Source organism: Procambarus clarkii, chromosome 94 (genome assembly GCF_040958095.1).
Source record: "Procambarus clarkii isolate CNS0578487 chromosome 94, FALCON_Pclarkii_2.0, whole genome shotgun sequence".
Lineage (NCBI taxonomy): Eukaryota > Metazoa > Arthropoda > Malacostraca > Decapoda > Cambaridae > Procambarus > Procambarus clarkii.
The window spans coordinates 4,941,542-4,958,920 of record NC_091243.1 but is presented as its reverse complement, the minus strand read 5'-3'; the positions used below and the strand labels follow the sequence as shown (position 1 = coordinate 4,958,920).

Below are 17,379 nucleotides of genomic sequence, written 5' to 3'. Positions count from 1 at the left end.
TTTAGAACACAATAATAACAATATTCGACAATAATAACTGGGTCGTCAATAATAACTCGTACAATAATAACTCGTACGTCAGGCTGCGAGCAGCCGCGTCCAACAGCCTGGTTGATCAGTCCGGCAACCAGGAGGCCTGGTCGACGATCGGGCCGCGGGGACGCTAAGCCCCGGAAGCGCCTCAAGGTAGCCTCAAGGTGGGTCACAATAGAACTAACACAGCTGCAAGAAAAATGAGAAGTTGGGTAACAAGAACCTTTCGAACAAGTGATGCCAGACTAATTAGGGGTACTGTTCAAGACATTAGTGCTCTCTAGGGTGAAACATGGTTGCACATTAACCACTCCAATCAAAGCTAGAGAAGTTTCTGACCTGGAGAACGTACAGAAAACTTTTAACTGGCTGAATCTATTCATTCGTACGGTTCAAGTCTCTCAAACTGTACTCTCTAGAATGCGAGAAAAATGCATAATAATTTACACTTGGAAAATAACTTTACGACTGGTTGCAAATTTGCACACAAAAATAGCTGCTGACAAGATCAGGAGGCATGACAGAAAGTGCAAAATAGCCCCGTTGAAAACTTGAGGTGCAATGGGAAAGCAGAAATCATTCTTTTAACATTAATTATTGCCCAAAAACTGTTCAACATAAGGGCCATAGCTAGCCAAAACCTAACGGTGTCAAAAGAATTCGACACACACCCGCACACCTCCAAAGGATATCTGATTAACAGGACTGTAATGTATACGTCAGGCTGCGAGCAGCGGTGTTTAACAGTCGGAGTGAGACACCGAACCGCGAGGACATTGATCCACTTCAAGAATTCACAGAAGATACACTTAAGGACCCAAACATCTATGTGTCCTTTGTCACCGGCTCAGAGGACACTTTCGAAGACACAAAGAACATACACGTGTCCTTTGTAATCGTCACAGAAGACACACACACACGTGGACAAACATCCACGTATCCTTTACGGATGATACCAAAATCATCATGGTAAGATGATTTTCTCACCAGATTGCACTGGAAAGCTATAAACAGATGTTGATAAAGTCTTCAGCGAGACATCGGGAAATAACAAGACATTCGATGGGGAGATATTCCCATTTCTTCACTACGGAACCAACCCAAAGCCTCGGGTGCTACACCTTGGAGGGAAACTTTCCAGGGCGCGTGTGATCCCTCCTCTCTAATACTGTGCTCGCACCTTTCACTACTCCCATAAGACCATTATATGTAAACAACTCGGTCCAACACTGAGCCCCAGCCTACACTCTCTGGAACCTAGACGAGCTGTATCCCATAAATTAAACATGTAAAATGCTTTAAAGTCAGGTCTGTAATCTACACGCTCAAATACAGACTTTGCTAGGGATGAGATATAGGTTATAGGCACGAGGTGCAGGATGTGACCCAATGATAAACAGGGACGCTCTGAGTACAGTTAGAGTCCACTACCAACAGTCGAAGCTCACGACTCTTCAGTATTCTACCAGCTAGTAGAGGGAATACGAGCTGTTTGGGAGGGTGGGTAGGATCACTGGGAGGGAGGGTGCGTGGGATCACTGGGAGGGAGGGTGCGTGGGATCACAGGGCTGTGAGGGTGGGTGCGATCAGAGGGCTGTGAGGGTGGCTGGGATCACAGAGCTGTGAGGGTGGCTGGGATCACAGAGCTGTGAGGGTGGGTGGGATCACAGGGCTGTGAGGGTGGCTGGGATCACAGAGCTGTGAGGGTGGGTGGGATCACAGAGCTGTGAGGGTGGCTGGGATCACAGAGCTGTGAGGGTGGGTAGGATCACAGGGCTGTGAGGGTGGCTGGGATCACAGGGCTGTGATGGCTGTGTGTCGTATAGTCAACAAGCTCTAGATCAAGCAACAATAAGATGGTCTTGCCTGGTCAGTACTGAGGAAACACCCACAGGAAAATTCTTTAATGATAAGACCACAGAATGTACACTGAGACGCATTCGCTCTTTTATTCTAGAAAAATATCAAGTTGAATATATCAAACTTTGCTGAACAAAAAAAAACAACTACAAAAAATTAGCTTACACCCTCCTGTGTGTCTTTGACTGTGGTAACTTTGTTTCCCTGTGTTCGGGTGAATTAGGTAAAGTAAGGTAAAGGTAAATAAGGTAAAGCCAGTCCCAGGACTTACAGTCAGCCCATAAGGTAAAGCCAGTCTCCAGGACTTACAGCCAGCCCATAAGGTAAAGCCAGTCCCAGGACTTACAGTCAGCCCATAAGGTAAAGCCAGTCCCAGGACTTACAGCCAGCCCATAAGGTAAAGCCAGTCCCAGGACTTACAGTCAGCCCATAAGGTAAAGCCAGTCCCAGGACTTACAGCCAGCCCATAAGGTAAAGCCAGTCCCAGGACTTACAGTCAGCCCATAAGGTAAAGCCAGTCCCAGGACTTACAGTCAGCCCATAAGGTAAAGCCAGTCCCAGGACTTACAGTCAGCCCATAAGGTAAAGCCAGTCCCAGGACTTACAGTCAGCCCATAAGGTAAAGCCAGTCCCAGGACTTACAGTCAGCCCATAAGGTAAAGCCAGTCTCCAGGACTTACAGTCAGCCCATAAGGTAAAGCCAGTCTCCAGGACTTACAGTCAGCCCATAAGGTAAAGCCAGTCTCCAGGACTTACAGTCAGCCCATAAGGTAAAGCCAGTCCCAGGACTTACAGTCAGCCCATAAGGTAAAGCCAGTCTCCAGGACTTACAGTCAGCCCATAAGGTAAAGCCAGTCTCCAGGACTTACACTCAGCCCATAAGGTAAAGCCAGTCTCCAGGACTTACAGTCAGCCCATAAGGTAAAGCCAGTCTCCAGGACTTACAGTCAGCCCATAAGGTAAAGCCAGTCCCAGGACTTACAGTCAGCCCATAAGGAAAAGCCAGTCCCAGGACTTACAGTCAGCCCATAAGGTAAAGCCAGTCTCCAGGACTTACAGTCGGCCCATAAGGTAAAGCCAGTCTCCAGGACTTACAGTCAGCCCATAAGGTAAAGCCAGTCCCAGGACTTACAGTCAGCCCATAAGGTAAAGCCAGTCTCCAGGACTTACAGTCAGCCCATAAGGTAAAGCCAGTCTCCAGGACTTACAGTCAGCACTGAGTGTAGTCTATCATCGCCCATCAGTCTTTATATTTGCGTATAAAGTAGTGATGATTACATCCTGTCAGATGCCCAGAGGGCCAGTACCGCTGTATCCAGAGGGTCAGTACCACTGTACCCAGAGGGTCAGTACCACTGTACCCAGAGGGTCAGTACCGCTGTACCCAGAGGGCTAGTACCGCTGTATCCAGAGGGTCAGTACCACTGTACCCAGAGGGTCAGTACCGCTGTACCCAGAGGGTCAGTACCGCTGTACCCAGAGGGTCAGTACCACTGTACCCAGAGGGTCAGTACTGCTGTACCCAGAGGGTCAGTACCACTGTACCCAGAGGGTCAGTACCACTGTACCCAGAGGGTCAGTACCGCTGTACCCAGAGGGTCAGTACCGCTGTACCCAGAGGGTCAGTACCACTGTACCCAGAGGGTCAGTACCACTGTACCCAGAGGGTCAGTACCACTGTACCCAGAGGGTCAGTACCACTGTACCCAGAGGGTCAGTACCACTGTATCCAGAGGGTCAGTACTGCTGTACCCAGAGGGTCAGTACCACTGTATCCAGAGGGAAGGGAGCGGAAGCTGTCATCATTTTCATTGAAGGCATGAGGAGGAGGGGATGTTGAAGCCTTCCAGTAATGTTGGCGGGTTCCAGTCTTTTTCTCCCACTAACACTAAGAGGTTCCAGTCTTTTTCTCCCACTAACACTAAGAGGTTCCAGTCTTTTACACCCACTAATACTAAGAGGTTCCAGTCTTTTACACCCACTAATACTAAGAGGTTCCAGTCTTTTACACCCACTAATACTAAGAGGTTCCAGTCTTTTTCACCCACTAACACTAAGAGGTTCCAGTCTTTTTCACCCACTAATACTAAGAGGTTCCAGTCTTTTTCTCCCACTAACACTAAGAGGTTCCAGTCTTTTTCACCCACTAACACTAAGAGATTCCAGTTCCTGTCGTAAAAATCATCATTGTCCCTTTCAACAGAAACTATGACTTACTCCAAAATATCCCCGTCATTGTTTATTAAATTAAACTGACATAATTACACAAATCCTGCCAGTCAATTTGCTCAGTATATTCTTGACACCATTAGTTGCATTACAAATATATTGCAGTTCGGCTGCCTCCAGCTTGGTTCCTCCATTGTTAAGTCCTTCCTTAAGATTAATGAACAATTTTTTATTTCGTAAAACACTTCACTTCACGCAAGTGACCTTTTCAAAAGTAAAATGACTTATGACTTGCTAAACTGTCAAAGACAAAGCACTTTCTCCTCAAACATTACTTTCCATCACCTCTTTGTACTATAAAATTGTACAGCCAGTTACCAGGTCTGAAAAGTTTGACGTAGGAGAAAATATGACTTCAAAATCTTTGAAAAACTAATCAATAAGTCAGTTACATGTACCCAAAGTTAAGCTAATGTCGGAAGTATGAGGAACGTCAGTATCTTAGGAATGTCTGTACTGTTGTCGAGGCCCCAATTTTATAATAATGCATTCCTAAGACGTTTTATTCCACCCCTCCCTCTACCTGGGCATAGCTCCTCAGAGACTATAATACCCTCTCCCTCCCAACGCCCTGGGCATGGCGCTCCTGAGCCAACAAATCTACACCCCCCTCACTATCATGCTTGGCTCATGATTTCTTCCCCTGCACACCTGACTCCCAGGCTTGGTTCCACAGCCTCACCTCCATCCCCCACCTCCACACCTCACCCCCGACCCCTCACACCTCGCCCCACATTCCTGGCTGTCTCCTCCCTCGTCTGGCCGACGTGTGATCCGGTGTGCAGGATGGCGGAGGCTCAGGGCACCGCTGGGTGCACGATACCACCACTGATCTGAGAGCTGCTCTAAACAATACCTGCTTGGTGGGGTTCTGGGAGTTCTACGATTTCTTCTACTCATCAAGCCCGGCCCGAGGCCAGGCTTGACTTGTGATAGCTTGGTCCATCAGGCCGTTGCTTGGAGCGGCCCGCAGGCCCACATATCCACCACAGTCCGGTTGGTCAGGCACTTCTTGAAGAAAACTACCCAGTTTTCTCTTGAAAACGTCCACGTTTGTTCCTGCAATATTTCTTATAGTGGCTGGGAGGATGCTGGGACTGGGGGTCGCTGGGATTGCCTCGGCTTCACTCTTAACACATTGAGTTCTATTTTCAGTGCTCTCTATTCAACACCATTCACCTGTTCAAATGTAGACTCTGTCGTCTGTTTCTGGTTATACCGTCTTGGTATAACTTGGCATAACTTGGCATAACTTGGCATAACTTGGTATAACTTGGTATAACTTGGCCTTCTAGCACCGACCTACCCAGTTTTGTGTGGATTTACTTGTTTTGTAATTACTATTTGTGCCTCCAAGATCCAGCTGTTAGCTCTTGGACCCCGCCTTTCGAACCGTCGGTTGTCTAATGCACTGACTCCCGACCTATTTTCCTCTTTCACATTTACTACACATTTCTCTCTCTCTAAATGTACATATACACTAGATCCCTCATTCTAAATCTTCGTGAAAGGCCACGTATGTTGAGGGAGCGCCAGGGACCACGCAGGAGCACCAGTGCAGGTGGCGGGTGTTGCCTGCAGGGGGCGCCTGGAGGAGCAGCAGCAGCAGGGGAGGCAGGTGCATCTGACCTCCGACAAGCCCCTCCTCTCCCCTGGTCCCTGGCTGTATAATGACCGGCCAAAACCGGCTTGCCGGGACCTCTGGATAGTGTGGCGAGACAGACAAAAATGCTCCTAGGAAGGGTTGCCTTGAGGTTACCTTGAGGTGCTTTCGGGGCTTATAGCGACCCCGCGGCCCGGTCGTCGACCAGGCTTCCTCGTTGCTGGATTGGTCAACCAGACTGTTGGACGCGGCTGTTCGCAGCCTGACGTATGAGTCACAGCCTGGTTGATCTGGTATCCTTTGGAGGGGAGGGAATTATCAGGAGAAAGGAGAAAGCGCCAAGTCATTACGACTATATAGCACTTGGAAGGGGTCAGGATAAGGTTTAGGAATGGGACGGAGGGGGGGGGGGGACGAATGGTGCCCAACCACTTGGACGGTCGGGGATTGAACGCCGACCTGCATGAAGCGAGACCGTCCCTCTACCGTCCAGCCCAAGTGGTTGGGCAATGCTTTTACGAGTACTAAGGAGATAAGATCCTAGGAGTATTGAGGAGATAAGAATTCAGCTGATGATAAACAAAACAAAAGCCAGTGTGAGCCAGCAAGCCAGTGTGAGCCAGCAAGCCAGTGTGAGCCAGCAAGCCAGTGTGAGCCAGCAAGCCAGCGTGAGCCAGCAAGCCAGTGTGAGCCAGCAAGCCAGCGTGAGCCAGCAAGCCAGTGTGAGCCAGCAAGCCAGTGTGAGCCAGCAAGCCAGTGTGAGCCAGCAAGCCAGTGTGAGCCAGCAAGCCAGTGTGAGCCAGCAAGCCAGCGTGAGCCAGCATGCCAGCGTGAGCCAGCAAGCCAGCAAGCCAGCGTGAGCCAGTGTGAGCCAGCAAGCCAGTGTGAGCCAGCAAGCCAGCAAGCCAGTGTGAGCCAGCAAGCCAGTGTGAGCCAGCAAGCCAGCGTGAGCCAGCAAGCCAGTGGGAGCCAGCAAGCCAGTGTGAGCCAGCAAGCCAGCAAGCCAGTGTGAGCCAGCAAGCCAGTGTGAGCCAGCAAGCCAGTGTGAGCCAGCAAGCCAGCGTGAGCCAGCAAGCCAGTGTGAGCCAGCAAGCCAGTGTGAGCCAGCAAGCCAGTGTGAGCCAGCAAGCCAGTGTGAGCCAGCAAGCCAGTGTGAGCCAGCAAGCCAGCGTGAGCCAGCAAGCCAGCAAGCCAGCGTGAGCCAGCAAGCCAGCGTGAGCCAGCAAGCCAGTGTGAGCCAGCAAGCCAGCATGCGCCAGCAAGAGCCAGCATGCGCCAGCAAGAGCCAGCATGTCAGCGTGAGCCAGCAAGCCAGTGTGAGCCAGCAAGCCAGCATGCGCCAGCAAGAGCCAGCATGCGCCAGCAAGAGCCAGCATGTCAGCGTGAGCCAGCAAGCCAGTGTGAGCCAGCAAGCCAGTGTGAGCCAGCAAGCCAGTGTGAGCCAGCAAGCCAGTGTGAGCCAGCAAGCCAGCGTGAGCCAGCATGAGCCAGCAAGCCAGTGTGAGCCAGCAAGCCAGTGTGAGCCAGCAAGCCAGCATGCGCCAGCAAGAGCCAGCATGCGCCAGCAAGAGTCAGCATGTCAGCGTGAGCCAGCAAGCCAGTGTGAGCCAGCAAGCCAGTGTGAGCCAGCAAGCCAGTGTGAGCCAGCAAGCCAGTGTGAGCCAGCAAGCCAGTGTGAGCCAGCAAGCCAGTATGAGCCAGCAAGCCAGTATGAGCCAGCAAGCCAGTGTGAGCCAGCAAGCCAGTGTGAGCCAGCAAGCCAGTGTGAGCCAGCAAGCCAGCGTGAGCCAGCAAGCCAGTGTGAGCCAGCAAGCCAGTGTGAGCCAGCAAGCCAGTATGAGCCAGCCGTGGTGACAACAACTCCCAGAAGCTACAGTGTAACTATCATTACCTGTAGCGCCATTAGCAGCAACAATAAGAGAGCTTAAAAGACCCGGAGCTGCGTGTATATTTACAGCTGGGGAAGTTTTACATTGTTGGGTCAACAGAGGAGAGCAAGAGCACCTTGGTTTACCTTCCCACGAGGTGGGTGACGCCCCCAGGATGCCCCCTTCTCCGCCCGCGAGGCACGAACCCCCACATGCCCACTCGCCGACTCCTGGTACACTACCTTGTGATGTCTCACGGTTAGTGATGTCTTGTGGTACTTGCTGAGACTGAACTGTGCGTTTGCTTACGGGACATTAGTACTTCACGAATATCCAAACGCTGGACTCCGGCGCCAGCGCAAGAGGTACCGGGAGAGTAGCTGCGCACCTGGTCAGCGACCGCGCCAAGCAGGAAGTCTGACTACGAGGTCGGGTTTGGCCTGCGGTGTCCCTGAGCTGTTCAGGGAGGGCAGGTGTGTCCCTGAGCTGTCCAGGGGAGGGCGGGTGTGTCCCTGAGCTGTCCAGGGAGAGCGGGTGTGTCCCTGAGCTGTTCAGGGAGGGCAGGTGTGTCCCTGAGCTGTCCAGGGGAGTTCGGGTGTGTCCCTGAGCTGTCCATGGAAAGCGGGTGTGTCCCTGAGCTGTCCAGGGAAGGCGGGTGTATCCCTGAGCTGTCCAGGGAGGGCGGGTGTATCCCTGAGCTGTCCAGGGAGGGCGGGTGTATCCCTGAGCTGTCCAGGGAAGGCGGGTGTCCCTGAGCCGTCCAGGGAGCGCAGGTGTGTCCCTGAGCTCTCCAGGGAGAGCGGGTGTGTCCCTGAGCTGTCCAGAAAGAGCGGGTGTGTCCCTGAGCTGTCCAGGGAGGGCGGGTGTGTCCCTGAGCTGTCCAGGGGGGCGGGTGTGTCCTTGAGCTGTCCGGGGAGAGCGGGTGTGTCCCTGAGCTGTCCAGGGAGAGCGGGTGTGTCCCTGAGCTGTCCATGGAGAGCTGGTGTGTCCCTGAGCTGTCCAGGGGAGGGCGGGTGTGTCCCTGAGCTGTCCACTGGGTGGCTAGGTCACCGGGATTTTAGATGTGGAGTAGGGACACGCAGCTGTAAGACTAGTGTGTAGAGTGAGGAATTATATGGATGTTCACCTGTTGACGATTATGAGTCCTGCTCCAGCAGCCCAGCCTGCCTTCCCTGGTGACTGCCTGATCTGTGAGACTGTTGGTGTTCGTAGCTCGCACGGCCACAGTGCTAGGTGAATGGTGATGATATAGGTGGCCAGGAATGAACTTATCAGCTCAACTCGACTTTTTATTCAAACAAAGCCACACCAACAGGCAGATGTGTGTGTGATGTTCTCGTCCACACCTGCAACCCAGGTGTGTGCATGGAAGCTAGGACGCCCCAGGGGGAGAGAGGTCGTGTGCATGAGGTGCAGAGCCCCTGAAGTTACCCCTGAGGTTAGACAGTGTGAGGAACATAGGAATAAAGGCAACTGCAGATGGCCAATTGGCCATACAAGACAGCTCCTATTTATAACCACCCAGTCCCACTCATATACTTGTCCAACCCGCGCTTGAAACAATCGAGGGACCCCACCTTCACCACGTCTCCTGGCAACTGGTTCCACAAATCAACAGCCCTGTTACCGAACCAGTATTTACCCAGGTCTTTACTAGCCCACTATGCGTCTTCGCCGCTCCTGGCCCAGCTGTCTAAACCAAGTTATGGCTCACTTGTCCAGGGAGGACAGGTAGCTGAGCGGACAGAACACTGGACGCGTAATCCTGTGGTCCCGGGTTCGATCCCAGGCGCCGACGAGAAAAAATGGGCAGAGTTTCTTTTACCCTGATGCCCCTGTTACCTAGCAGTAAATAGCTAACTGGGAGTTAATCAGCTGTCACGGGCAGCTTCCTGGGGGTGGAGGCCTGGTCGAGGACCGAGCCGCGGGGACACTAAGCCCCGAAATCATCTCAAGATAACCTCAAGAAAGATAACCACTTGAAGGCTCGCAGCTTCGACCCTCTCCGTCTGACTGTGCCTGGGGAGGAGAGTCTTCAGGTGCTGCAAGGCTTAAGTCGTTATAACGCAGCCTCCATACCTTCCCAGCATATAAAAAAACAGCAAAAAAATTTATCTGATTCAGTACAAATTTAGGATTAGTAAAATACAGCCATCAAGCGGCGGGGATCACGCGAGGAGCCCCTGACATACCAGCCGTCCCTCAGGGGCCCACCATCACTCAGTCCCTTGAGGGACTTGTAACAGCCTCTTGAGGGACTTGTAACAGCCTCTTGAGGGACTTGTAACAGCCCCTTGAGGGACTTGTAACAACCCCTTGAGGGACTTGTAACAGAGGAGAATAATAAGAGTCCTCAGAGTTACTCTATCCCTTCGAGATGTATTTTGTCTCAATAAATTTACTTAATCTTTGAGAAAGAGAGAGAGAGAGAGAGAGAGAGAGAGAGAGAGAGAGAGAGAGAGAGAGAGAGAGAGAGAGAGAGAGAGAGAGAGAGAGAGAGAGAGAGAGAGAGAGAGAGTTGGGGGGGGGGGTAGGGGGTAGGTGAGAAGGGGGCAAGGATGGCTGCCGGCCATTTCCCATGGGAGTGTTATCTGTCCCATCTCAGGGTCGGGAGGCTTGCCATAAACCCATAAAGCCCACCACATGTCCCTGAAGACGACGGTCACCACACAGGCCGCCCCCAGGGACCTCCTGTAGGCTTAGCGGCTTCCAGGTACCCGCACCCTCATCCTCTCTACCCTTGGAATTGTGTGTGTATAATATATATATATATATATTATATATATATATATATATATATATATATATATATATATATATATATTATATATATATATACTATATATATATATATATATATATATATATATATATATATATATATATATATATATATATATATATATATATAAATTCACTTGCCTTTCATTTTATATATAAACCAACAATACACATTTATTGGTTTTAAGTAACTTATTTCTGATTAATATTTTTTTTCATTTTCCAATTCTCGTATACCCCAATGTGTTTATTCAAGTGCCTACGAAACCTTTTTGACATTCTCCGACTGTATAAAAAAACTACCTGGAGAGAGTAAAATGTCCTTTCACTGTGACTTTTCCCCGGCCACAAAGTGCTCGGAATTTTCTACCTTTACCACCATTACTTAGGACCCCAGCTTCTGTCACCGACATTTTATACCCCCGAGGGTCGCTGGGGAGGGAGCTGAGCTGGGGGAGGGAGCTGGGGGAGAGAGCAGGGGGAGGGCACCACCTTCACTTCTCAGCTCGGTCAAGCGACCGAGTGTAAGGTGTTATCGACACTGATCAAGGCGGCTGTGGTGTGGACTCACATGGGGGGATAAAAAGGATCTAATTCGGAGGAAAATCTCATTTAATTCCAACACACAGAATTTGGGTCTTTCTGTAAACTTGAAAGCCATGAAGCCGCTCTGAATAGTCACACTCCCTATTCAACAGCCTACAAAAGTAGACTGTTCCAGTCATCAACAATATTCACGTTAAAAGTTTTGGGTAAGAGAAGTACACAATGACTGACCGTGCCATTGGTCAGCCTCCAGGGGGAGTGTAGGGGGTGTTGAGAGTGAGTATGGGGGTGTTGAGGGGGAGTATGGGGGTGTTGAGGGGAGTATGGGGGTGTTGAGGGGGAGTATGGGGGTGTTGTGCGGGGGGTACAGCGACACCGGTGATGGTTGTTCAGGAATGTGGCGACCCCTGCTTCTTATGCTGGGTCGTACCCATCGGGACACACGCGCCGTAGGGCAGTGAAGGTCCTGGGGTCACCTGGTTCATCCCAGTTGTAGCTGGCATCTACCTGGGCCAGTTGTGGCTGGCATGTACTTCAGCCAGTTGTAGCTGGCATCTACCTGGGCCAGTTGTGGCTGGCATGTACTTCAGCCAGTTGTAGCTGGCATCTACCTGGGCCAGTTGTGGCTGGCATGTACTTCAGCCAGTTGTAGCTGGCATCTACCTGGGCCAGTTGTGGCTGGCATCTACCTGGGCCAGTTGTGGCTGGCATCTACCTGGGCCAATTGTGGCTGGCATCTACCTGGGCCAGTTGTAGCTGGCATCTACCTGGGCCAGTTGTGGCTGGCATCTACCTGGGCCAATTGTGGCTGGCATCTACCTGGGCCAGTTGTGGCTGGCATCTACCTCGGCCATCTACCTGGACAGATGGTCGATGAAGACGCTGACACAGATTACTGACTATTACAACCGGTCTTTGTCTCAAACGCCATCTCATCCGAGATCTTTTCCCCGCCAAGCGTTGTGGGAAGCCTCATGCAGCTGGTTAATACTAACAACATATTATTTTATATTAAATTAAAAACTATATTTTTCAATTTTTTTAATAGCTATTGTTATGCAAATTGTACGAAACGTTCTCTTACGTTTATAAATTGTTTTGCAATTTTTTGGAGGGGCGAATGAATAATTAAAAGTTTGTCTTAGGTGTAGTTAGGTTACGTTAGATAAGGTTAGGATAGGTATATTGAAAATAATGATAGCAGTAATTCCGTTCGGCGACTATTTTATTAAATTGTGTAATACACTGTACTAACCTATTTGTGCTTGCGGGGGTTGAGCTCTGGCTCTTTGGTCCCGCCTCTCAACTGTCAATCAAACATACACATTACCAACATGTTTAATGATGTCCAGAAAAATCTCATTTCACTTTGACCGTCACAAATAACGCCCATATTAGTTAGTGATGCTTCCCCAAATCGCATAGTGTCGTTTTCTATGCATGGGCCTCGATAAGTTAGTTAGGGGGAGCCGGTCGGCCGAGCGGACAGCACGCTGGACTTATGATCCTGTGGTCCCGGGTTCGATCCCAGGCGCCGGCGAGAAACAATGAGCAGAGTTTCTTTCACCCTATGCCCCTGTTCCCTAGCAGTAAAATAGGTACCTGGGTGTTAGTCAGCTGTCACGGGCTGCTCCTGGGGGTGGAGGCCTGGTCGAGGACCGGGCCGCGGGGACACTAAAGCCTCGAAATCATCTCAAGATAATCTCAAGATAAGGGGTGCTCGGCTTCCAACGTTTCTGGTGTTCAAAACAACTGTATTTTTGTTTTCTATGGAGTGACAAATCCAAAGAACGGGCTGGGAATTCCACCAGTATAGTTATTGTATTACATAAGAACATAAGAACATAAGAACAAAGGTAACTGCAGAAGGCCTATTGGCCCATACGAGGCAGCTCCTATTCTATAACCACCCAATCCCACTCATATACTTGTCCAACCCGTGCTTGAAACAATCGAGGGACCCCACCTCCACAATGTTACGCGGCAATTGGTTCCACAAATCAACAACCCTGTTACTGAACCAGTATTTACCCAAGTCTTTCCTAAATCTAAACTTATCCAATTTATATCCATTGTTTCGTGTTCTGTCCTGTGTTGATACTTTTAATACCCTATTAATATCCCCCCGGTTATGTCCATTCATCCACTTGTAAACCTCTATCATGTCACCCCTAACTCTTCGCCTTTCCAGTGAATGCAACTTAAGCTTTGTTAATCTTTCTTCATATGAAAGATTTCTAATTTGGGGAATTAACTTAGTCATCCTACGCTGGACACGTTCAAGTGAATTTATATCCATTCTATAATATGGCGACCAAAACTGAACTGCATAATCTAAATGGGGCCTAACTAGAGCAAGATATAGCTTGAGAACCACACCAGGTGTCTTGTTACTAACGCTGCGATTAATAAATCCAAGTGTCCGATTTGCCTTATTACGAACATTTATGCATTGATCCTTTTGTTTTAAATTCTTACTAATCATAACTCCCAGATCCCTTTCGCAATCCGACTTCGCAATCACAACACCATCTAGCTCGTATCTTGTAACTCTATCATCATTACCTAACCTCAGAACTTTACATTTATCAGCATTAAACTGCATCTGCCAATCCTTTGACCATTTCAAAACCCTATCTAGATCAACTTGAAGTGATAGTGAGTCCTCCTCCGAATTAATTTCCCTACCGATTTTCGTATCATCGGCAAATTTGCAAATGTTGCTACTCAAACCTGAATCTAAATCATTTATATATATTATAAACAACAGAGGTCCCAGGACAGAGCCTTGAGGCACTCCACTTACAACATTTTCCCACTCTGACTTGATTCCATTTATACTAACTCTCTGTTTCCTTTGGTATAGCCATGCCCTAATCCAGCTTAATATAGCACCCCCAATACCATGAGACTCTATTTTTTTAATCAGTCTTTCATGTGGCACTGTATCAAAAGCTTTGCTAAAGTCAAGGTATAAAACATCGCAATCCTTACCACTATCAACTGCCTCAACAATGCTAGAATAAAAAGATAACAAATTTGTTAAACATGAACGGCCATTTATAAAACCATGTTGCGACTCAATTATTAATTTATGTTTTTCAAGATGAAGACGAATTTTATTTGCTATTATAGATTCGAGTAACTTTCCCACAATAGACGTTAGGCTAATTGGTCGATAGTTAGACGCAAGTGATCTATCTCCTTTCTTAAAAACTGGTATCACATTAGCAACTTTCCAAAACTCTGGCACTCTGCCTGACTCTATTGATTTATTAAATATGGTTGACAGTGGGTCACAAAGCTCCTCTTTGCATTCTTTAAGCACCCTAGCAAACACTTCATCCGGCCCTGGGGATTTGTTTGGTTTGAGTTTTACTATTTGTTTAAGAACATCCTCCCTGGTAACTGCTAAACTCGTCAACCTGTCCTCGTCCCCACCCACATAGACTTGTTCGGCTGAAGGCATATTGTTAAGTTCCTCTTTAGTAAATACAGATACAAAATATTTGTTAAAAATACTACTCATCTCTTCATCACTATCTGTTATTTGACCTGTCTCAGTTTTTAATGGACCTATCCTTTCCCTAGTCTTAGTACGATATAACTGATAAAACCCTTTAGGATTTGTCTTTGCTTGCCCTGCTATGCGAACATCATAGTTTCTTTTTGCTTTCCTTATCTCTTTTTTAACATTTCTAACCAGTTGTACGAATTCCTGTTCTAAAGTGACCTCCCCATTTTTAATCCTTTTGTACCAAGCTCTCTTTTTACCTATAAGGTTCTTCAAATTCTTTGTTATCCACTTTGGGTCATTAGTATACGATCTATTCAATTTGTATGGTATACTACGTTCCTGTGCTTTGTTTAGAATATTCTTAAATAAGTTATATATTGAATCCACATCGAAATCCCCATTTAAGTCACCTATCGCTGGGTTCATGTCTCGCTCCAAGACCGGCCCACACCCCATACCCAAGCCTTTCCAATCAATTTGACCCAAAAAATTTCTTAGGCTATTAAAATCAGCTTTTCGAAAATCTGGCACTTTAACAGAATTTTCTCCTACTGGTCTATTCCATTCTATGCTAAATCTGATTTCTTTGTGATCACTGCTCCCTAGCTCACTCCCTATTTCGATGTCATTAATTTGCGTTTCCCTGTTAGTTAACACTAAATCTAAAATATTATTTTCCCGTGTTGGTTCCTTAATGTGTTGCGTAAGAAAGCAATCGTCAATTAATTCTAGAAAATCTTCTGCTTCACTATTCCCTGTTTTGTTTAACCAGTTTATTCCGCTAAAATTAAAGTCACCCATGACATAAATACTGTTAGATCTAGATGCTCTAGATATTTCATCCCATAGATGCTTTGCTTCCATTCTGTCTAAATTTGGTGGCCTATATATTACTCCTATTATAATATTATTAGCTTTTTCGTTTAATTCAATCCAAATAGTTTCTGTGTGTGGCTCTGTTTTGATTCCCTCTTTGAGACTACATTTCAAATTGTCCCTAACATATATGGCTACTCCACCTCCTCGTCTAATATATCTATCTGTGTGAAATAGTTTAAATCCATATATTTGATATTCAGCTAATAGTTCTCTATTTTCTACATTCATCCACGTTTCGGTAAGTGCAATAATATCTATTTTTTCTGTGCAGACAAGAGCATTTAATTCGTTAATTTTATTTCTTAGACTTCTACTGTTAGTGTAATATACCCTAAGTGAATTGTTATTTTGCGGACCTTCTCTTTCCCTGATCGTTTTGCCAATTCCTTTCTCCCACAAACACATACTTTTATTACCTCCTTCCTCCAAATCAATTCCCATACCTCTATCTACTAACAGTTTAAACCCAAACAAACACCTCTAACCACTTCTTCTAGCGAGTTCGCAACAGCAACAACCCCAGCTCTCGATAGATGCACCCCATCACGAGCATACATTTCATTTCTTCCATAGAAGTGTTCCCAGTTGTCTATGAAAGATATTGCATTTGATTTGCAATATCTTTCCAGCCGGCAATTGACACCAAGTGCCCTCGATATCCATTCATTTCCCACTCCCTTTCTTGGAAGAATGCCACATATGATCGGGATTCCTCCCTTGCTCCTAACTAACTCTATGGCTGTTTTATACCTCTGAATCAGTTCCTCACTCCTGACTCGACCAACATCATTTCCTCCCACGCTAATGCAAATAATGGGATTGTTCCCATTACCAGCCATAATATCATTCATGTTGTTTATAATATCACCAATGCCAGCTCCGGGATAGCAAACCCTTAACCTGTTCCCCCTATCTCTAGCACAAAACGTTCTATCCAAATACCTTATCTGGGAATCTCCCACAACTAATGTTTGCTTAGGTACTTCCTTTACTTTCTGAGGGGCCTGCGCTTCCTTTCTCTTCGTTGCTTTCCCTTTTGCGCGATCCACAGTCTCTCCACAGCACTCGTCCTCCAAAACTTCAAATGAATTTGAAGTTGCTATGGCGTTTGATTTCTAATTTAGGTTAAACAGAAGACATGGAAGGAAAACTTGTCCCCCACGAGAGATGTGATGTGATAAACATTGTATAAAGTGCTGGAGACGGCGCGGAAAATGTCTTAAAGACCATGTGTTGAGATGAGTTACCGCTGATGTTATCACCAGGGGGCCCCTGAGCACGGCAACCCGTGTCTGCTGGGGCCCCTGAGCACGGCAACCCGTGGCTGCTGGGGCCCCTGAGCACGGCAACCCGTGTCTGCTGGGGCCCCTGAGCACGGCAACCCGTGTCTGCTGGGGCCCCTGAGCACGGCAACCCGTGGCTGCTGGGGCCCTGAGCACGGCAACCCTTGGCTGCTGGGGCCCAGAGCACGGCAACCCGTGGCTGCTGGGGCCCTGAGCACGGCAACCCTTGGCTGCTGGGGCCCAGAGCACGGCAACCCGTGGCTGCTGGGGCCCCAGAGCACGGCAACCCGTGGCTGCTGGGGCCCAGAGCACGGCAACCCGTGGCTGCTGGGGCCCCAGAGCACGGCAACCCGTGGCTGCTGGGGCCCCAGAGCACGGCAACCCGTGGCTGCTGGGGCCCAGAGCACGGCAACCCGTGGCTGCTGGGGCCCAGAGCACGGCAACCCGTTGCTACTGGGGCCACGGCAACGCTGAAGACGTCAGGGTAGTGTAGTGTTGTGGGGCGGAGGAACTTGACCCCACGCCGGCCTGGCCGCTGTCGTCTAACCTCACATTAATCACCGCTTGTAAAAGGTGCTCCCGGGGCTCCTGTCCGACCTTACTCGTCTCCTTCCCCGTATGACCTTTGCTCCCCTGCGCAACACTCCCCAAACCTTCGCTCCCCTGCGCAACACTCCCCCAAACCTTCGCTCCCCTGGGCAACACTCCCCCAAACCTTCGCTCCCCTGCGCAACACTCCCCAAACCTTCGCTCCCCTGGGCAACACTCCCCCAAACCTTC

The 17,379-nt window shown here is 48.7% G+C and overlaps 2 protein-coding genes across 2 annotated transcripts; both read left to right on the top strand.

Moving 5' to 3' along the window:
- Positions 1-6,297: 6,297 nt before the first annotated feature.
- LOC138359975 (alpha-S1-casein-like) lies at positions 6,298-6,585 on the top strand. Its single transcript, XM_069319853.1, has one exon. The coding sequence runs from the start codon at positions 6,298-6,300 to the stop codon at positions 6,583-6,585; it is 288 nt and encodes a 95-aa protein (XP_069175954.1).
- Positions 6,586-6,975: 390 nt separating this feature from the next.
- LOC138359974 (uro-adherence factor A-like) lies at positions 6,976-7,653 on the top strand. The gene has a single exon (XM_069319852.1). The coding sequence runs from the start codon at positions 6,976-6,978 to the stop codon at positions 7,651-7,653; it is 678 nt and encodes a 225-aa protein (XP_069175953.1).
- Positions 7,654-17,379: the final 9,726 nt, after the last annotated feature.

Coding starts and splice junctions, on each gene's coding strand:
- LOC138359975 (XM_069319853.1), top strand. CDS start 6,298: ATGATAAACAAAACAAAAGCCAGTGTGAGCCAGCAAGCCAGTGTGAGC.
- LOC138359974 (XM_069319852.1), top strand. CDS start 6,976: ATGCGCCAGCAAGAGCCAGCATGCGCCAGCAAGAGCCAGCATGTCAGC.